General features: G+C 35.1%; 1 protein-coding gene across 3 annotated transcripts in view; it reads left to right on the forward strand.

Moving 5' to 3' along the window:
- The window catches only part of LOC140056013 (protein turtle homolog B-like), a 60,809-nt gene that overhangs the window by 15,568 nt on the left and 23,067 nt on the right, over positions 1–22,174 (forward strand). For 2 of the 3 annotated variants that reach the window (XM_072101211.1, XM_072101212.1), the window contains exons 2-4: positions 2,414–2,734; positions 13,761–14,030; positions 21,664–21,951. In XM_072101211.1, the coding sequence (XP_071957312.1) occupies positions 2,414–2,734; positions 13,761–14,030; positions 21,664–21,951 (879 nt within the window). The remainder of the gene's footprint in view (positions 1–2,413; positions 2,735–13,760; positions 14,031–21,663; positions 21,952–22,174) is intronic. The other variant, XM_072101213.1, reaches the window with a different exon arrangement.

The raw sequence follows: 22,174 nt of genomic DNA on the forward strand, positions 1-22,174 counted from the left end.
AAAAAATGGGAATCGCGAAAAAATAATTTATCCTTGCAAAATAAAATGAATAAATAAATTCATATTAATACAGAATACATAAACAGTATAAAAAAACATACAATATCATTATCATATCAAAAGGGCATTAATTTATAAATAAAAATAATCAATACTATTGAAATTATTTGTAATTCAGTGCGTGACGAACCATTAATATCATCAATTCAGTGTAAACGTCACAATATTATCCAAGTATTGCTTCCATGTATCAAATTACTATTAAACATTATTTGCAATACAGTAGTTGTGAAAAAACGCCTACTTTAAATGATGGTTATCGAATAAGCGTTTATAATGACTCAAATTATTGTCGCTGTATATTAATGGAAAGAATAAGGTTAAATATTACTGTTATACTATTAAATAGTGTTGAGTCGAGTGATTTACTGGTTATGTCAGTGGGCACTGCAAACCACTGACATCTGCACAGGTTTAGGGTTCTCTTTGACCATAGCCCTGGTGGTAATCTTCTCAGATAAGAGATGCTAAACTGGAGGTCCAATATGCATCTGGCTTTATGTGCACTGAAAACAACCTAGTGCATCTTTCGAAATGAGTAAGAGGTTACCCCAGTGTTCGGCTTGTCCATTTCAGCCCTTGCCATTTATCTCTGACCATGCCGTATATATCTCTGCATTGGGCTAACAACTGGGAGTTTAATCACTATTTGTTATGTAACCAAAAGAGTAAGATTATGGAACTCACTCACATACTATAGTATATACTGGTATAAGCAGAATCAATGGGGAATTAAATATACTGCTGTAAATATATTGGTACTTGTTGTAATTTCCTCCCACTGTTTAATTGACGATGAATTTAGTATTGAACCCTTCAATAGTCAATACCCAGACCTTGGTGGTTTATGCAAGAAGAAACAGTAGGAATTGTTGTCATTAGTTTCTATGGCAATCTTTGTCTATTGTTAAAGGGCAGATGCATCTTGCCATTAATTTGTTTAGCGAGACAAGATAGGTAATCTAATGATTGAAACGATTTAGCTGATTATAGAATATGTGAATTTTATGTCAAATTATAAAGTTGTCAATACATTTAAAAGACTAGATTTTAGAATGAAACTGATGTTGGTTATATGTCTTGCTAATCTTACCTGGACAAAACAACATTAGCCATTTTTCTATGAAGTGGAGGAAAATATGAAAGGACGCATTTTCAACCTCACAGTCGCAATGAGACAGTCTGGTAGTGGGAGTGATGGTTTGTGTATTTTTCTCTCTTCTTCTTCCTCTATTATATTCATAATTGCCTCAATCTCTCTCCTCCCTCTCTCCTTGTCTTGCTACCGACCTTTAAATGACTATATATAGTATATCATATATCAATTCAACTTTTATTATAAAGACAGGAATTATGGAACTGATATATTATGGTTATGATAGAGAAATCAATACATGGATTGTACCATCACAGCAGCTGGAAAATTAGAGGTATTTCCCAAACAGGAACTAGGAATGTCAATTGTCTATTAAATTAGTATGTTTAATTAAGTTTGGACTTTCAAAATAGCCATACAAGGAGATGTTTATCACATTTGGCCAGCTCATCTGTGCACTACAGTACTTATTCTGAACTGTAATTAATTACAAATGTTATTATAGGCTTAAAGTTTGTAGGAGTGAACATAGTTATGACCATATTTATTACAAATAAAATGAGTCCAATAATAATAAACATTTTGTGGTGATTTATAATAAAGTTGATCAATTAATTAAGTTATAAGTTGATCTAAGTATCATATGGCTTTTTATTTGTACTGAATCGTACTATGAATAATTGACATTTTTGCAAACTACTGATTCTATATCTTTTGTAATAGAAATTCTGGTTGGCAATATTACCAAGTTTAAACATGTTTCTATTTACACAAGGCTAAAGGTCAAATAAACAACCAAATTGCTTTTTATAGCAAATTCTCCAGTGTTTAGCCTTGGTAGCGTTGTTGACATAAGAAATTGACCAATTGAGTATTACAACATAGTTGTATCACCATTGAACTTGTTTGAGACTTTTGTGTTTCCCAGGCCATGTTGTACAGTAGTTCCACCATCAGCTATACTGACCCTGAGCTAGGTTGACCATGGAAAATCTGACCATCAGATATGCTATAATAATTGGCACAGTTCTTTTAATTAACTGTATGGTTGATCATCATCATCATCACATATTCATTTAATAAATCAAAAACCACCTGGTAACATCTTTAAATAATTAACTATTTTTAGGTTAAACAAATTGATGAATATTTATAACCTATATTCATTATACAAATCTTTAAATAAGTATATATATTTTCTGCAGAGAATAGAATTTGTTATTACTAAAACAGTCAAATGTTAATTTTTTCTTGTAGGTGAATCTGTCAAGATTGTAGAAGTTGGTCTTGGAGAATCTGCCATCCTTCCATGCTACCAACGTGCCACTGGTTCTTTCCTTCTGGAATGGAAGCGCCGCGATCTCACCGAATCCATATTCATTCTACTAAGTCCAAAGACCACCGAACCACACATTGATTCACGGTATACCGGTCGTATTGACATAGTCGATGATGGCGTCTCTCTACAAATGGATGACATCAGAGTAGAGGATGCTGGGAGTTATCAGTGTACAGTCAACCCTCTTACAAATTGGGATCGAAGTTCCAATTTTACTTGGATAAATTTAGTCATCAAAGGTTGGTATTTTAAATGGCTTTTGTAGCCTATGTCTATCTGTTCAAGTTTCAGAGCTTGGTTTTCTGTTTTTAATAGGAATCTGTCATTCGTAAATAATTTAAAGGAATGCGTTTAATAAGAATTAATGTAATCGTGCCACCTCTGTAGGCCTATATGAAGTGTGTTTGGCTCGTTCATTGGTTGTCCCATCTCAGCTCCTTTCATGTCATGCACTTGTTCTCATTGAACTTGAAAAAGGGTAAATTTAATATACTTAACCAAGACCAAATTGTACTTTTGAATTGGGATTATTGTTTAACTTTAACCATTAAAATTTAACAGCATTTGAATTTTGGAGTTTTAACAATATTTTAGGGCCTGTTCAGACCTACGGAGTTTTGCTTTCGTATCGTACACGGTGTACAACTCCATAGGTCTGAACCAGGAAAGAATTAGTAGACGGCACTTACGATACAAAAGTCAGCCCAAATTGGTCACACTTCAGTTTCAGAAGAAAGCGTTAGTTAAGCAAATCTGAACAATTTGCTGTTACAACGCTAATTATAATATGCATTGCTCAATGGATCTGACCATACCCTTAGTAAGTTGTACTCCAAATACAGAGGTCAATAAAATTAACCATTGCACTTGATTTAACCCAGTGGAAATTGTAGGCAGCATTTGAATTAAGATTTTTTTTATTAACTTAGCTGACGACTAGTTTAAATTGACAAATTAAATCTTGTGGAACACAAGTACAGTACTAGTTCAACCCATAGTTCTATTTCTATTTTATCTATAATATCTGCCCACCAGTAGCTTTTCTTCACTTCATTTTCATATTTAGTAGATATGTGTGAACATCACATAACAATTAAGTCTTTTCATGAATAAGCAATCAACAAGTCTAGTTTCACAGTTCATTGGCTATGTAATGTGAAAAATGTTGTTATTAGTGAAATGATAAAAACATTGATTCACAAATCAGCAACAGATTAAATGCTTTAAACATAGACTTGATTAATCTTGGTACTGTATTTAGCTGGCCGAGTGTTGACAAAGTGCGAGGCAGCGAGGCATGCCAAATATTTGTGCGAGGCATCATTTTATCATTTCCAAAAGTGCGAGGCATGCGAGGCATATAGTTTACAATTTCAAAAAGGTGCGAGGCATATCTTAACGTGCTATTATGCTATATTATAGGCCTAATAATCAATCGATACAAGCGTATCTAAATAGGTTCGTGTATACACTCATCATGTTGTTTATTTTTATGTAACGATTGTTTTTTCATTCAAGTCATATCGTGTCAAATTTTACTTTTACAAAAGTGCCCAAACTACGGTTCAAAAATCTGAACGACAGTCTTCAACTTTCGATAAACAATAATTGTTATAGCGACACACTCATCAAATGACTGCAATGTTTGTCGGCATTTCGAGCGTGTTCACTCACATGTCTCTCGAACATAGCAGAGTTAAAATAATATTTTGTCACACCACTGCGCCTAGATCCGGTAGACCCGAGAGATGGAAAATCCCTCTTTACTATTTAGCAGGTAGCGGAATGATTCAGCCCTCAGCTCAGAGGATTGTGGTGCATTCCCCTCCTATAGCACGTGGTTTCAGCAGCAACGCACAGACTTCTCTCTGAGCGGCGTGCCAAAGACATTTTTGACATTCCATTCTCTAGGAACAACACGTGTACCTCTCTCGCAAATAAGGTGAACAGCGATTGCCAGGACAAGTTCAATAACTGGCGGTGAATAAAAGGTAACTGATATGGCGATCCAATAACATGCCGCAAAGAAAAAAATTGCGACAGAATTCTGGAGCGCGTGTGAAAAAAGACTTACGTCCGACAATTGTAATACTAGGCCTAAAATTAAACTTTAGCTAATATGCTTAGCCCTAAACTAGATAAGAGGCCTATGTAGAAAATAATTTAATCAATTTTGATATAATAATAATTGGTGTAATATATTCCTGTTTTAGTAAGCTAGGTATATTACGAACGATTTTTATTTATTGTTGTCCATGTACGTACTAATAAACCTGGCGCTAGTTTCCTTCGCTTGTATTTTTACTCCAAATTTGATAACTAACTTTATCGTGTGAATACTACACCTTAGAAGTATACCTCATGAGTACTTTAATGAAAGAATCACATAAAAAGTAACAAATAAATCCTTAAATTAATGATTTTACAGGCGTGTTTCTCGCACACTGTTCGCGAATTTCACTTATTCAATGTTCAATATTTTTGTTTCTATGGAGCGCCAAAAGAGCAACGATAATAGAGGACTAAAACTCAGTGGAATGCGTCAATTTCTCATGCATTTATTGGTGAAAAACACGTTTTATTTCAATATATTTGTTAATTTGTCAATAAAAATGCTGTAATATGTTACTGCTGATACTGTTCTGTTTTCAAAGAATAATAATCGATCCTAAATCAACATCACTACCTAGTCTAGACCTAGGACATCCTACTAAGGATATTATGATGAATTTTTCTATTTTATTCTTTAAAAGGTTAACGAAACCGTGTACATTATCAACAGTAACATTTTTTCTTACTGACAGTGACAAAATCTATTGAAATTGTACTTGATTTTCACCAAATAATGCGTTAAATACAAATGGATTCCACAGAGTTTTTAGCCCTCTAATTAATTTTGCTCTTTTGGCGTTCCATAGAAACTAAAATATTGAACATTGAGTGTGCAAAATGCGAGAAAAACAACGTCTGTAAAATCACCAATTTAATGGATTTATTGTTACTTTTATGTGATTTTTCTTCATTAAAGTAGGCCTACTGATTCTAAGCTGTGGTATTCAGGATAAAGTTGGTTAAAATACAAGGCAGGTGCAAAAGGAAACTAGCCTAGCGGGCCTAGCTAGGCCTAGGCTACTTCAATTTCGGTGATTTCCTGCCTTGCAATTTTGAGAAATGATAAAATGATGCCTCGCATTTTTTGATGATGGTAAAACGATGCCTCGCATAAATTTATGACTTGCCTCTCATGCCTTCCCTGCCTCGCGTGCCTCGCTGCCTCGCACTTTGTTACTACCCTACAGTAGCTGGCCTCAAATAAAAATTGTACACTGTTCTACTTTTTAGATCTAATAGTATTTTTTTTTGTATTCAAGAGGACACCATTCAGTGGTGGCGCCAGCGGGCGGGGGGGGGGGGGGGGGGGGGGGGGGGGGGGGGGGGGGCTACGGGGGCTCTAGCCCCCTCGTCGGGGAGCCTAGCCCCCCCGTCGGGGAACACGGGTACTTTTTGTCGGGGAATATAACATACAGTAAAAAACGTTCGCGTTCACTTCATTTAGCTTCAGCGCCTAGAAAACCACGACGTTCCATTGACCGTGAGAGTACGTCAGAGGGCTATTATGCACTTTTATGCATTCATTATTGCCAGAGATCTAACTACTAAACAATAGCTATAGGTACGCACTTGTCTGGCGGTATCCCTTTGTACGAATCGTTCACCGTTGGGTGAGACGCGTGATATCATGTTCCATCCAGGGACCAAAATGTGTAATGTAGTTATTTTCCAGGCGAAGTTTTACCGACGGTTACCGAAGGGAACACGGGTACTTTTTGTCGGGGAATATAATATACAGTAAAAAACGTTCGCGTTCACTTGGTAGCTTCAGCGCCTAAAAAACCGCGACGTCTCATTGACCGTGAGAGTACGTCAGAGTGCTATTATGCAATTTATATGCATTCATTATTGCCAGCGATCTAACTTACTACTAAACATTAGCTAGGTACGCACTTGTTTGGCGGTATCCCTTTGTACGAATTGTTCAACGTTGGGTCGAGACGCGTGATATCAAGTTCCATCCAGGGACCAAAATGTGTAATGTAGTTATTTTCCATGCGAAGTTTACCGACGGTTCGGGTACTTTTTGTCGGAGAATATAATTCGTTCGCGTTCACTTCGTAGCTTCAGCGCCTAGAAAACCTCGACGTTTCATTGACCGTGAGAGTACGTCAGAGTGATATTATGCACTTTATATGCATTCATTATTGCCAGCGATCTAACTTACTACTAAACAATAGCTAGGTACGCACTTGTCTGGCGGTATCCCTTTGTACGAATCGTTCAACGTTGGGTCGTGATATCATGTTCCATCCAGGGACCGAAATGTGTACCGTGTAGTTATTTTCCAGGGGAAGTTTACCGACGGTTACGTCGTGTACTGTGTCGACGTACGCTACACTACAGCAAAAACGAATTATGTTAATTGTTCGTATGTTCACCAATTTTTAATTTAAAAGTAACCTTCTGTACCGTGGGGCACCTAAAATAAATATTTCATCTATTACTAAACAAAAAACATGCCATTTTCGCTTAGCCAACATCTTATTATGCTAAGTTATTAAATTTTCAATGTCCTGTATGTCATGAATTTCTCACCACTCGGAAGTCCAGATGGTACGCAGGCATACACTTGGGAGGAATAAACTTATTTCCCCGACTGAAAAAGGTCTACGTTTGCGTTTTTTAAGCCTCTGGGCCTGATGTTTCCAAAGTATAAAATGCAATTTTTTGAAGACCTGCAGCTCTAGTTTTAAACATTTTCTTAGCTCAGCCCCAACAATAAAGCTGATCATATTTCGAAGTACAAGAAGTGTATTTTCCGGGACCTAACATCTCTATTTTTCAAACATTTCTTAGCTCAGTCACAACCATGATAGGGACTTATATATTTTGTTTCATGTTTTGAAATATAATAAGTCCAGGACCTCCAACTCTATTTTTCTAAATTTTCTTTGAACTTTTATTTTTTAAATTGAAAAATATGGATTGAAACAGTCATCGCGCATCGTTTTTTTGCACGCAGTATTTTATTTATGCATTATAAAAAATGGAAAAAATGGCTACCCTAAATCTGATTAAAATGACCTCAAATGACGCTACAACGCGTTGCTTGAACCGGGGGCCCTTGGCGGCCCCCTGGCCCCCAGCCTTGTGATGCTCGCTTCGCTCGCATAGCCCCCTCGTCGGGGAATGTAGCCCCCGCGTCGGGAAGATCCTGGCGCCACCCCTGACACCATTCACCCCATCTACCACTCTACCTCCCTCATCCTTAGGTTAAAGAGTTAAGAAATAATTACTGCAGTAGAATAATATGGTAAATAAAATCAATAACAATTCTCTTTGTATGATTTGTTTTATAATAAATTTAGGATGACCATAATAGTCGATTCTGCTGTAATTTTCTTTTCAAATTTGTCTTACTCTTTTTTTGTATTTATATTAAATGTTTTATTAATTAATATCACTATTTTGTAATATCACCAACTTATGTAAAAATAATCAATGTTGATTGAACGAGTTGTGCTATATACACCAGTGAATAAATAGTTGGCCTTAAAAGTTGATTGATAATATTCATTGATATATATATATATATATGCACTGATGAAGGGCTAGTGTTGCCTGAAAGCTCTGCTAACTTTTCTGGCTGTTTTACTTTATCGTTTTGATTTAGCTTTTCGCTTTTTTTTTTGTATCTCCATTGAGATCCAGCCACTGATACCCACAGCATTGTCATTTGTTCAGTAATTTGCCTTTGGATTTATATATTGAGGTTTAGAAATATAGATTTGAAATAGAGTGAAGGAAATTGAACTGCATCATGGCAGTCTAGTTTCTTTATTTGATGATTATTGAACACCACCTTATTTAATTATTATTGATTATTACATGGATACTAGGTGGTAATTGAGATATAAATATTGACATAACATCCTAGGATGAAATTGCCTAATAATTCCTGTTGAGTGAAAGCTTGACGATGGAGAATCCAGAAAATCACCTTGCCTATGGGATGGGTTATGTCAGTATGTGGCTGTCACCCTGGGGTGATGATGTGTGACTAAATTGGTATATGGTTAGTCTCAGACAGGTTTATAAATGTTTTGGTTTGGTAATTTTGAGAAGCATGGTGAGACCAGGAGTAACATTTTCTTGGCAAAATATATATAATGATGTACTATATACACTTTTGATAATATTAATATTATAAGAACTCACTTTAGAACAGTTAAGTTAAAAATGCCCGGCAAATGAATAGTGTTTTCTGAAAGCTTGTAACTTTATCATTTTGATTTAGCTTTTTGCTAATTTTTGTATCTCCATTTGAGATGCAGTCTGGAATTGTCATTTTTTCATGTAATTTTAATAAAAAGCAATTGAAATATAAAAAGAAAGCCGCAAACAATAGTTACAATTCAGAACATCTGAGGACTCGAAAATGAATTGATTCTGAAAAGTAATGAAAAACCGTTATATATACAGTATATACACACAGTATTATACACACAGTATTATATACACACAGTAATATACACACAGTATTATATACACACAGTAATATACACACAGTATTATATACACACAGTAATATACACACAGTATTATATACACAGTATTATATACACACAGTAATATACACACAGTATTATATACACACAGTATTATATACACACAGTAATATACACACAGTATTATATACACACAGTAATATACACACAGTATTATATACACACAGTAATATACACACAGTATTATATACACACATTATTATATACACAGTATTATATACACACAGTAATATACACACAGTATTATATACACACAGTATTATATACACACAGTAATATACACACAGTATTATATACACACAGTAATATACACACAGTATTATATACACACAGTATTATATACACACAGTATTATATACACACAGTAATATACACACAGTATTATATACACACAGTAATATACACACAGTATTATATACACACAGTATTATATACACACAGTATTATATACACACAGTAATATACACACAGTATTATACACACAGTATTATATACACACAGTAATATACACACAGTATTCAACTATTTTTTATCAAATATTCATTAGCCATACTTTCTTGGTGTTCTAGTAATTTGATTTTAAATAAAATGCAAGGAATAACAATGTCTCCACATTCTATAATTTAAATGGATTTAATTTAAATTTTTAGTATTACCAGATTTTCTAGTTTAGAGTTGATTAATTTTAAATGTCCTACAGGTGTAAGTTGCTTATTTATTAAAAAGTGTTGAGTTCAGAACATTTCACCTCTTGCTCCCCTTTATAAAGAATCTGTGTGTTCTGGTGGTACATCTGTTTTTTGTGCTGTGACGTGAATGACTTTGCTGGTTCTTAAATTGTGTTTCTGACATTCTACTAGGCATCCTACTTTAAGGCCTCAACGAAATACTTCCAACTTGTTGGCTGCATTCACTCCACATCCTCTCCATGATGCCCATCCTCATCTATTTCTTTTTTTAACCATCCATCTCTATGTTTTTGATTGTCTTGCTTATCTTTGCTTTCCATTAGGTGCCCCCATGCCAAAGCATTTATTCCTTTGCTTGTTCCTTTCTTCATATATCCTATAGAGATAGCCACTTCCATCTTCTATATATTTCTTTTCCTATTGGTATTAAATGTATCAAGAAGTTGGCAATTAATGTTAAACAGAACACATCGTAGTGATGTTGTAATTTATGTACAGTATGTAACATTGTATAAACATGTTCTGTATGCATAAACAGGATGTAGATGTAGAAGTAAGTAGGTAATGACTGTATTCATTATGTCACCCACAGTATTAACTTAAGTCTTGGAAATATGACCTTTTTTGGCCAACTTTTGGCATATACAGAATTTTGAAATTGGAACGTCTGAGGGCTTAGTTATTAAATTAAAGTTAGGGAATAAACCCTTTAGTGTTTTTTTTTTAATTTAGGTGGACGATCCCTCTACCGACATAACCCACCCCCACCATGGGATCTGCATAAGCCTGTGAACATTACACAGATAAATTGTGTATAAGTAATGATAAAACCTTATAAAGTGTATGGAAAATGTTTAGTGTTCTTTTTTTCTTCAGAAAGTTCTGGCAAGCTGCATGTTAAGCTTACTAAGAACATTTATAAGTCTTGAAGATTAACTACCTATAAACGGGATTATTGTATATCAGACACAGTGAAAGTCCGGGGCTGAAGGGGTCACTAAATCTCATAAATGGTTGTAAAAGTGTCCCAATGGTTAAAATCTTTCAGATAGAAGAGACTAAATGTTAGTGCAACATGTGCATTTGTTTAAAATTTATTTCACAAGGGGTTTGAGATTAACGTTCCAATCATTCTATAAAATGAGACAGATTACATTTAATGTATTTTTTAAAGATTTCTTTTTAATTTGTCCAGAAATTGTACCAGCTTTTTTGAAAGCTAAAGTCATACAGCTATCATTAGATCTATTCTGAGTGATGCTCTTTTAAAATCTTTGGTGTTATTTTATCCTTCAAGGAGCAATCGGAATTAAATTGAAGATTGTTTTTTAGTTTGTGTACTGTTACATTGATGTACTGATCTGTATTAATTTGAAAGTAATTTGCAGTGTCCCAACAAAAGATATTCATTTACTGAAGCTATCACAAATTATTGTTTTTAATATTATTTAGGGGACCCAGTACACATCATACCATACCTTATCTCGCTTCTTAATAAATAATCATTATGTATCACCCAATATTCAGCACAGTACAGTTTTTGTTTCCTTTTATTCACTATTTTTAATGTCTATGTTATTCTTATTGGTTCTTTTAGGTGTTTTTTTTTTTTACTATTTTAAGCTAAACTTTATAATGTTCCTGTATAGTATTTCTGGTGTCAATTGCATCCTTTTTTATATAATTATAATTACCATTGGTTTTATACTTTTATACAAATTTTAATATTTAGAATATGTGAATATCTTTGTAATTCAGCTAAGGCTGCGATGACGATATTGAAATAAATGAAATGAAATGAAAAAAAAATATATATATTTTCATTTCCCTCCCCTTGTAGTGTGATGTACTACATAGCTATGTATTCCACACAAAAATACTGACGTTTTGTTAAATAATACAGTATGAAATAAGCCTACATAAAATATCCATCTAAACCTGTTGCAGTTGTCTTCATATTTTCATCCTTTTGTTTTGACCATTAATTGACCTTTCATTCAAGTACAAGTTGACAATTCTACCATTGTCACATTGTACTTGAATAATTAAAAGGTGGCAATTTTACCAATTGTTGAATAAATTGATTACACTCCCAACTTCACACTTCCATGGCATCCTATAGTATGACAATAAGCAGGTGTGAAATCATCAATTGTTTGCAAATAACAAATTACATATTGTAATAATTAGCAATATAGAGGTTACAATAGAATTAATTCCTTTGTATATTTTTCATTGGTGCCTATACAGTACTAAGTGAAATTGGTGTTTAGAGCAAATTAATGAGTATAAAGGAAATGTTTGTGATTTCAATCAGCTCTATCAAATTAGTTTGACCAAACAAATCTGATGTGCCCAAAAATCGTCGTGATATGCCCAAATATGGTGTTGATATGACATCATCATGTCCATATATGGGCACATCACATTTGTTGTCACATAAAATTTGATATTGTAGACAGACTTTAAATTAGTTATAACAGTTATAAATTAATCCTATTTTACTTTTATATGGGAAAGTCTAAATCTAGATGCAAGACAACAATTGATTTTTTTAAATCACCGTAATTATATTACAAAACATGTACATTACGAGAATACAGCAAAACACAATGTATGATGTAAAGGTCATTAAGTCTAAAGAAAATAGAAAACAGGGATAGAATTTTAAGCTACTTTAATTAATCTGTTTTTAGTTCTTCACCTTGAATCTTTAAATCAACAATTTTGGTTTATTCTTCTTCAGTATCATTAAAAGTCATATAAATTACACAGTATACACATTCCCATGTCTATCAAGCATGATTGCACACTAGACCAAACATTTCAAAAAGTTGCTAAATTTAGTATATTTTCTGCTTATCTTACCTGGATAAACCGATTTGGCCCTTATCTCCGGACCACGAAAATGATAGGAAATAAGATTATTAGGTAGTTAATACCTGTACCTAAAAATAGGACAGTGACATTTTCCTTCCTCCTCCATATCCCTTTTTCTAGTTGGAACATCCCAGCTTAAAATCTCAAAGCTGCAGTACAATATGACTTTCATGTCTGTATCGCAATTTTTTTTTTATCTCAAGCCGTGTAGTTGATACTTCATCTATGCTTTTCACTCTATCTCTTTACTTATTTCACTATTGATACTTTGAACTATTACTTTTCTCTGTTTGTTTCTGTGTGTTGTTTGTATCTCATGTTGTGTGATTGATATTTCATCCTTACTCTCTTCTGTCTATTTTATTGCTTGACTATTGATAATTTTAACACAGTGTGTTTTATGTTTTTCTTCTCTCATGTGGCATGATTGATATTTCATCCTCACTGTCTACTCTTCCTATCTCTTTGCACGAGTTTGACTATTTTCATAGCAGGTATCCCTATTCTATGTACTTTACTGTTTTTTATGTATCTTTTCACAGTGTGTACACACTGTGAGCACATCCTTGAAGCGATTAGCAACAGTAGTTTTCCCGTCCAACCTGGCTTATAAAAACATTTATCCATCTCAATGCTCATCCTAAACCCCATGGTGATAACTAAATTAATGCAACATTTGGTTATATAACAATAAGATACATAAAGAATAACATGGACGAGGTCTAAAGCTTGGTAACCTCAAACTGAAGATTATGTGAGAAGGATTACTAACTCCAGTTATGGAACTATAAATTTATTTGAAATTAAAACAAGTCTGTTAAAACTGGACCAAATACAATGATTTGAATTTGTGCACAAAAAGGCTTACTGTACCTTACACCTGTATCTATAGCTGTGTTTACACGTATTACAGATTGGTCTCTGAATGTTCCTCTGTGTCTTAATTGTATGTAAGATTATTCCATACACATTTGAACGAAGAATAAGTAAACTAATAGAGAAAAGAAAACGTAAATACAACTTTATTAGTCTATTCAAAATCTTTACTGATTTCTTTTCTTTTCTCTTTACAGCACCTCCAGTCTTTCTAAGCACCTCACCATATCGCACCGTAGTAGGCTTAGGATCAATAGTCAACCTCTTCTGCATTACTGACTCATCATCATCAACTACAATAACATGGCTTAAAGACAATAAACCACTAGTGTTGGAGAATCGCTTTGAGATACTGTCCGATTCTTTGACAATATATCATCTTGTTATGCGTGATGGGGGAGTGTATACTTGTCAAGCAGAGAATGCCCTGGGGACTTCAGAACACAATATGCTACTTATTGTAGAAGGTATATTTTATTCTTGAATTTAAAGTGTATTTCAGCTTTGAAGAAATATCTAATAGAACCTCTAAGAGGATATCTTTGGAAAGGGTCTCTTTAAATTATTGCAGTGTCACCTGTATAGGGCCTGGTCACAGGCCCGTATGCAGCATTTATAATGGGGGGGTGCGAGCGAAGCGAGCAACAATGGCTGGGGGCCAGGGGGCCGCCAAGGGCCCCCGGTCAGGGTGCAGGGGCCGAAGGCCCTGGAAAAATGTGCGTTATTTGACGTTCTAAAGACTGATGTAAGACTCTCTGTTGTGGCTTGGGCTAGTTGAACGATGGACACCAGAACTTAACGCTTTCATGATGAGGCCAACTCAGCAGGGGTGGCGCCAGGATCTTCCCGACGCGGGGGCTACATTCCCCGACGAGGGGGCTATGCGAGCGAAGCGAGCATCACTAGGCTGAGGGCCAGGGGCCGCCAAGGGCCCCCGGCGGGGGTCCAGGGGGCAAAGCCCCCGGAAGCAACGCGTTCTAGCGTCATTTGAGGTCTTTTTAATCAGATTTAGGGTAGCCATTTTTTCCATTTTTTATAATGCATAAATAAAATACTGCGTGCAAAAAAACGATGCGCGATGACTGTTTCAATCCATATTTTTCAATTTAAAAAATAAAAGTTCAAAGAAAATTTAGAAAAATAGAGTTGGAGGTCCCGGAAATTGGACTTATTACTGTATACTTCAAAACATGAAAAAAAATATATAAGTCCCTATCATGGGTTGTGACTGAGCTAAGAAATGTTTAAAAATAGAGATGTTAGGTCCCGGAAAATGTACTTCTTGTTCTTCGAAATATGACCAGCTTTATTGTTGGGGCTGAGCTAAGAAAATGTTTAAAACTAGAGCTGCAGGTCTTCAAAAAATTGCATTTTATACTTTGGAAACATCAGGCCTAGAGGCTTAAAAAACGCAAGCGTAGACCTTTTTCAGTCGGGGAAAAAAGTTTATTCCTCCCAGGTGTATGCATGCGTACCATCTGGACTTCCGAGTGGTGAGAAATTCATGACATACAGGATATTGAAAATGTAATAACTATAGCTATAATGTTGGCTAAGCGAAAATGGTATGTTTTTTTGTTTAGTAATGGATGAAAAATTTATTTTAGGTGCCCCACGGTACAGAAGGTTACTTGTAAATTAAAAAATTGGTGAACAAACGAACAATTAACATAATTCGTTTTTGCTGTAGTGTAGCGTACGTCGACGCAGTACACGACGTAACCGTCGGTAAACTTCGCCTGGAAAATAACACATTACACATTTTGGTCCCTGGACGAAACTTGATATCACGCGTCTCGACCCAACGTTGAACGATTCGTACAAAGGGATACCGCCAGACAAGTGCGTACCTAGCTAATGTTTATTAGTAAGTTAGCTGGCAATAATGAATGCATAAAAGTGCATATTAGCCCTCTGACGTACTCTCACGGTCAATGGAACGTCGTGGTTTTCTAGGCGCTGAAGCTATATGAAGTGAACGCGAACGTTTTTTACTGTATATTATATTCCCCGACAAAAAGTACCCGTGTTCCCCGACGTTAAGTTGTCTGTATTTCTCCAGCAAACACTTTACCGCGTACCGCGTACATGAAGCGCTAAGCTATTGCTTGTCGTCACATGATCGACTGCGCATGTTTTACATCGAGTTTGTAGTCAGTTCAGATTCCGTAATTTAATTACCGGTATTTTTTCATTTTATATTAGCATATTTTTGTTTGTATACCATTGATAATGTAAATTTTGTATATATATAATGATATTGTCTTTAGTTAAACAAGACAAGAAAAAATACCAACCGAGGAAATAGTGGACCTTTTGGGACTTGGGGGTGGGGGGGTGCGTCTGCACCCAACGCACCCCCCCTGGATACGGGCCTGGGTCATATACTAATTAATTGTTTTAACAGGAAAGTGTCCCTTTAATAGTGTGTATCCTCTTTGGGGTATTGTCTAAGTGAGGGGTTCTACTTAATTGTATAGTGAATTTTCTTAGTATTATTAGCAACAATCAAATTGCAACTGGCGATATTTCAGTTTATGTTTGTAATGTAACTGGTTATCATGGTGCATTAGGAGAACGAGCCCTATTTAGCGTGAGCTTTTGCCTCTGGCATCTTACTTGTTTATTTTTGCCTAAAGCCAGTCATTAATGTCTTAGTCAATTAATAAATCACGTAACACCTTGTTCATCTTCCAGGCTCAGCCTTCCTTGCTTCTGATTGGCTGCAATGCACAGCCTATTTTGGAATTGGTCACTCATTGTATTTAGAAACCACCATTATACCATGGGTAAATTTTTTGCACACAAAATTAAAGAATGCAAGTGGCCTTGTGGTTAGCAAGGTCAGTTCTAATCTAACAGCAGGGAGCCAAAGAATGAACTGTAGAGATGAGTTTAAAATAAAAATGTGTGTTTTGTGCATCCAGACTAAAATCGCTGGAAAAGCAAAAACTTGAAATTAAAACTTTTTTTATAAACTATTTCATGTTCTTCAGATGAGATCTCAAAATGATCTCTATGGATTTGCCACCGCTCTAATGTTAAATATATAGGCCTATAATAAATAGTACAGTAATACTATTTCAAATTATAAGCAAACAATTAAATACTGTATTTTATAATCATATTTTATATAATAGTTACTTTATGTCTCAATTATAAACCCCTTTTCTTGAGTATACCCCAATTGTATGCACATTTATGGAGGAAATATATATTTATATTTTTCTCAATACATAATAGTTCAGTTTTTATTACACATTAATGTGACATTTGTTTGTCTAAGTTGTGTGAAGTAATGATACCAAAAATGTTAACTCTTAATTTGTAACTCCTGAATTGTAATCAATAGATTAGGTCTAAGTAAATATTAAAAAATGGTTGTTAATGTTACAGATGGAACATTTTTGTTATAGGCCAGGATATCATTATTTTAACGATTAACTAAAAAATCAGATACTGTAATTAATACACTGAATAGAATCTGTATGTGCATGTTATATATTTATTTTAATTTGAAAATTAACAATTGCCATGTAAACATATATTATGGGCCTAATTTGAATTAAATTTTATAGAGTATATATTCTTAAAAAATTCCTGTCCGTTAAAAAACAAGGCCAACAGCCATTAAGTCGCGTGCTACAATGCATAGTGATACCGGACCGACCGACAGACCGACAGACAGACCGACAGACCGACCGACATGGTGAACTACACTGATCGAAATTACTGAACATGTGTAAAAATGTTGAAATGTTTAAAAACATTTATATTTTTTTAATTTACACGTGCGTAGCCTGTCACTTTTGACGTGCTCATATAACGTAATTTCTAGTTAAAAAGTAAGTCAAGAAAACAGAAATCGGGCAAAAAGAGTGCGCAATAGCATTTAACGCGCAGTGCGCGCGCAAAAATCTGCGCACTCATGGCAATTTTGTAAACGCTTAAAATTGCCTGAAACGTACTCTTATTTCATCGAAAATAAATTTTGAAAATTTTAAGCGCGCGTACGCATGCGTTACATGCGCTACGCACGTAATTGTATTGCCATATGATGATTTATGCCCTGAAACTTACGAGTACCAAATTTTATTTAATTGTGATTCATGGTTGTGAAGATATGATTACAAACGTGATTTCGTTAAATCGTGCGTAGACCGCGTAATTTTTTATTGCGCACCGTGAAAACATAACCACATCGATTCCTGGCCATAAGGAATATACTGTGAAAAATTGACTTAGCTAGATTAAACTGATATCAAGATAAGGTCAGAAAGCGATAACATGCATAGTGATACCGGACCGACAGACAGACAGACCGACCGACATAGTGAACTATAGAGTCGCGTCCACGCGACTAAAAATGTGAACCTGCATAATGCGATAAAGTATTGTTGGCACATATATTAAATCCCGTCACAGTATATCTTGTATCCTTTAACATTTGGAATGAGTTGGTGCATGGTAAGATATAGGAATATGGATTATGAAGGGGATGAAAAAATGTGAAAAAGATAGCACAATTTCTCAAATAGGTATACCGTACGTACAATTTCTCAAAGAGGTAGCACAACTTCCGGAATGGATTGCACAATTTCTCAAAGAGGTAGCACAATTTCCCGAATGGTTAGCACAATTTCTCAAAGAGGTAGCACAATTTCCCGAATGGTTAGCACAATGTCTCAAATGGTTAGCACAATTTCTCAAAGAGGTAGCACAATTTCCCGAATGGTTAGCACAATTTCTCAAAGAGGTAGCACAATTTCCCGAATGGTTAGCACAATTTCTCAAAGAGGTAGCACAATTTCCCAAATGGTTAGCACAATTTCTCAAAGAGGTAGCACAATTTCCCGAATGGTTAGCACAATGTCTCCAATGGTTAGCACAATTTCTCAAAGAGGTAGCACAATTTCCCGAATGGTTAGCACAATTTCTCAAAGAGGTAGCACAATTTCCCGAATGGTTAGCACAATTTCTCAAAGAGGTAGCACAATTTCCCAAATGGTTAGCATATTTATTTCTCAAAAAGGTAGCACAATTTCCTGAATGTTGCATATTGCACAATTTCTCAAAGAGGAGCACAATATTTTTAATGGATTGCACACTTTCTCAAATATAGGTAGCACAATATTTCGTGATTGTATGACCACAATTGTACTGGGAAGGTTTTAAACTATATTTAAAAAAATCACAGTGTGCAGAGGTTAGAGGGGTTGGAGGCTTAGTGATTTGCTGGGGTTAGTATCAATGACCACATGAGTAATGTGAACTGGGGGTATGTTTTAACTGCATTTGAAAACCGTCATAGAGCCGGGGTTTGCAATAGAATTTGTACCAGGAAGTTTATCATTATAAGTTAAAAAATCCCCGAGTGCGGGTGTGTGTTGGGGAGGTGGGTGCATTTTAGGGCATCTGGATAATGAGTTATCAAATGATCGGGAATGTACTGTGAAGTTTTAAAACTACATAGGAAACCCACCCGGGCGTGTATAATTGCTAGTCATCAATGTTTTAAAATACTAGAGTGCTAAAGTGAACATAATGTATGTAGGCCTATGTGCAGTTTTCTTAGAATAACATAAACAACTAAAATGAGGCATAATCCCTCTATTATAATATCGTATAACATCAACTTGTTATTACACAATAAAAAAGATTGTTATTTACATGGGTTTCGTTTATGTTTATTAACATTCATTCAATTACATTTTTTTAAATAAAAAGATTTATTTTTTAGATTGTTTAGTATTATTAATTAATTCATATATCTGGTCCTATATACTAATATAGCGCAAACACTTTTTGGGAAGCGTATGGGTACCACCCCCTACGGCTACATTATTTTATTTGAATTTCCCGCTCATATTCTCAAAAATTGTAGGCCTACCTATACCAGGGAGTTGTTATTAATAACAACTCCCTGCCTATACCTCAGCCCGAGTCTGATGTGATGGTGTACCTCTTGACATCTACCAAATCCCATCGCACCATTCCAGTTTATTTCAGAATCAATTTGTAGTAGGCTATGTATTTCATTGGTAAATTAATAAAAATTAAAATTATTCAATTGTAATTGGTTGATCGCTTGACTACTCAATCTAAGGTTGAACTTTGTAGCTCCCCATACAATGTTGTTAAAATGTACAAAATCGAAAAGGAAACATGGAAATAAAGGCTTACTTAAATAATTATAAGGCGTGAAAAGGCTATTATATAAATATTCATTTATTTCATGAAATCAAACTATTACCTAATCATTAAAACATGCTGTAACTGAAACCTGATGCTGTCGGTGATTGGCTGTTGGCAAACAAAGTGGGCTTGGCCTCTTTTAGTACCCAGATACTTTCCTGCATGATTGATGGCCACTGTTCTGTTAATTACCCATCAACAAGACTGATCAGGGTCAAAACAATTACAGGCAATTATAGTACCCCGGGTTAGCCGGGGTACTAAAAGCTCACGTTAAATAGGGCTCGTTTTCCTAATGCCTTTTTTTTAGCTGTAATGCCAACTAATACTAGTTTTGACATCAGAGTTAAAAGAAATCTTAATGACATTTTTACACAACCACAGGCTATCGACAAATACAGTACACATCATTTGAGAAGCAAATAGTTATTTTAGTAGCTGATTATTTATTTAATACTAATTGTAAGCTATTTTCCCATGACTACATAAACTTTGGGTATTGTAGAAGGATACATGGCCTGTATGCTCAATGAAAAACTTCTATAATAGATTTTGCTTGTAAACAACATTGTTAATTGATATCAATGAAATCAGTCTCCCATGACTTCTGTTTTGATTCAAAGAGATCTTTAAATTACTATGTTATTGTTACACAATGGTTTTAGTAACTCTATAAGTGATAAACAGAGAAAAATTGTAAAAAAAGATGGTGAACATAGTATTGAACAATGGTATAATGCCTATGAATGTCCTGCGCTTACCGGGACCCAAATATGTCGAAAAAGGCTAAAAATGTCAGAAGCCTCAAGCCTTGGAGGGCTTTAGGGTCCCTAAACCAGGGGCCTTGGGTCTCTGTTACGCCACTGGACAGATATGGTGAACATAGTATTGAAATAGTGTTATTTAGATATATTACATAGCCTATGTAAATACGCGAACGTGATTGGTTGAAACTGCATCACATGACTACCGCTGCGAGGATCGTAAATCGTATATATATCCTCGAGAACGATGATATTGACTGTGTAATTTTCGCGTAATAATCGTGTTCCCTGTCATTAATCATATAAATTCTCGAGTACGATGATATTGACTGTGTAATTTTCGTGTGCAACACTCGAGTTTGCCGATAAATAAACAAAAGTCATCTACTCGATCTTGAACTCGGGTGGAATTGTCACTCCATCGCAAAACAACGTTTCATCTGCTGGGCCACGGAATTTGCTTGAAGAAATTAATCTTCTAAACTATTTAAGCTATGCATACATAGCGCCCTCATTTGTTATAAGTCCACCCTAAATGTGATGAAACACCGTTTATGATTGGTCAATACTCACGGTAGTAACCTAGTAACTAGTACGCGCTGAACATCCGGTGATTCGGCTCCTCGAAGATAGAGAAGAAGACGAATTGTTTATTCGGCCTACCTGATTATAATATTATTATTAATAGGCTTATTGATGGAAATTCTTCTGTTAATTTAAACGACCTAGGCCTAAGTGAATATTTTATTGCCAAGGAATCATTAATTAGTAATTATCTGTATATTATTCTTCGCAAGGTAAGGTGTCTAGGCAGGCTTGTTTTAAATACAATACAAATACTATTTAAGGAGGCCTAGCTAGCCTAGCTTCACCCAACCCAGCAGACTTGTTCTTGGCTATATAATATAACAGATATTGCCTTTTATATCGGTTAAATATAAGATTTGACATCCCCTCGGGAATGATATTAAGTTCTCGGGGAATATATATTTCCCTCAGCTGGCGCTTCGGGAAATATATATTCCCTCGAACTTAATATCATTCCCTCGGGGATGTCAAATCTTATATTTAACCTCTAAGCAGTCAATATCTGTATAATGTTGTATCACATTTACCATATTTGAAATTTGTATACATATAGGTGCCCCTTACATCGTCAACCCACCACAAAACGTAACAGTACGTGAAGGTATGTCAGCTATGTTCTTGTGCGGATGGGATGCATCACCGGATAATGTCACCGTTTACTGGTTCTACGACAACGAACCAGTACATTCACTTGCAAAGTTTGGTCTTTATGCTGATATTCTACCTGATGGATCGTTATACATTGGTGATACGGATAAAGCGTTTTCTGGTTGGTATACTTGTAATCCCAGCAATGGCATTGGCATGCCACCATCGGCAAAAGGATTTCTTTCAGTGCAATGTAAGTTTACATAGCTTTTGTATACCGCAGGGGACACTAATGGACACTTAATTGGGTCCTAAAAGTGTTCCCTCAATAGATCGGTTCTTCTGTGGTATGATTTAAAAGTGTATTACAGTATTACAGTACTATACTCACTTAAACCGATCAATTAACTATATTTTAAAGCCTATAACATTCTAAAATATTAGTTTTTTTTATTTTTGATCTTTAATTGATTATA

Source organism: Antedon mediterranea, chromosome 8 (genome assembly GCF_964355755.1).
Source record: "Antedon mediterranea chromosome 8, ecAntMedi1.1, whole genome shotgun sequence".
NCBI classification, from domain to species: domain Eukaryota; kingdom Metazoa; phylum Echinodermata; class Crinoidea; order Comatulida; family Antedonidae; genus Antedon; species Antedon mediterranea.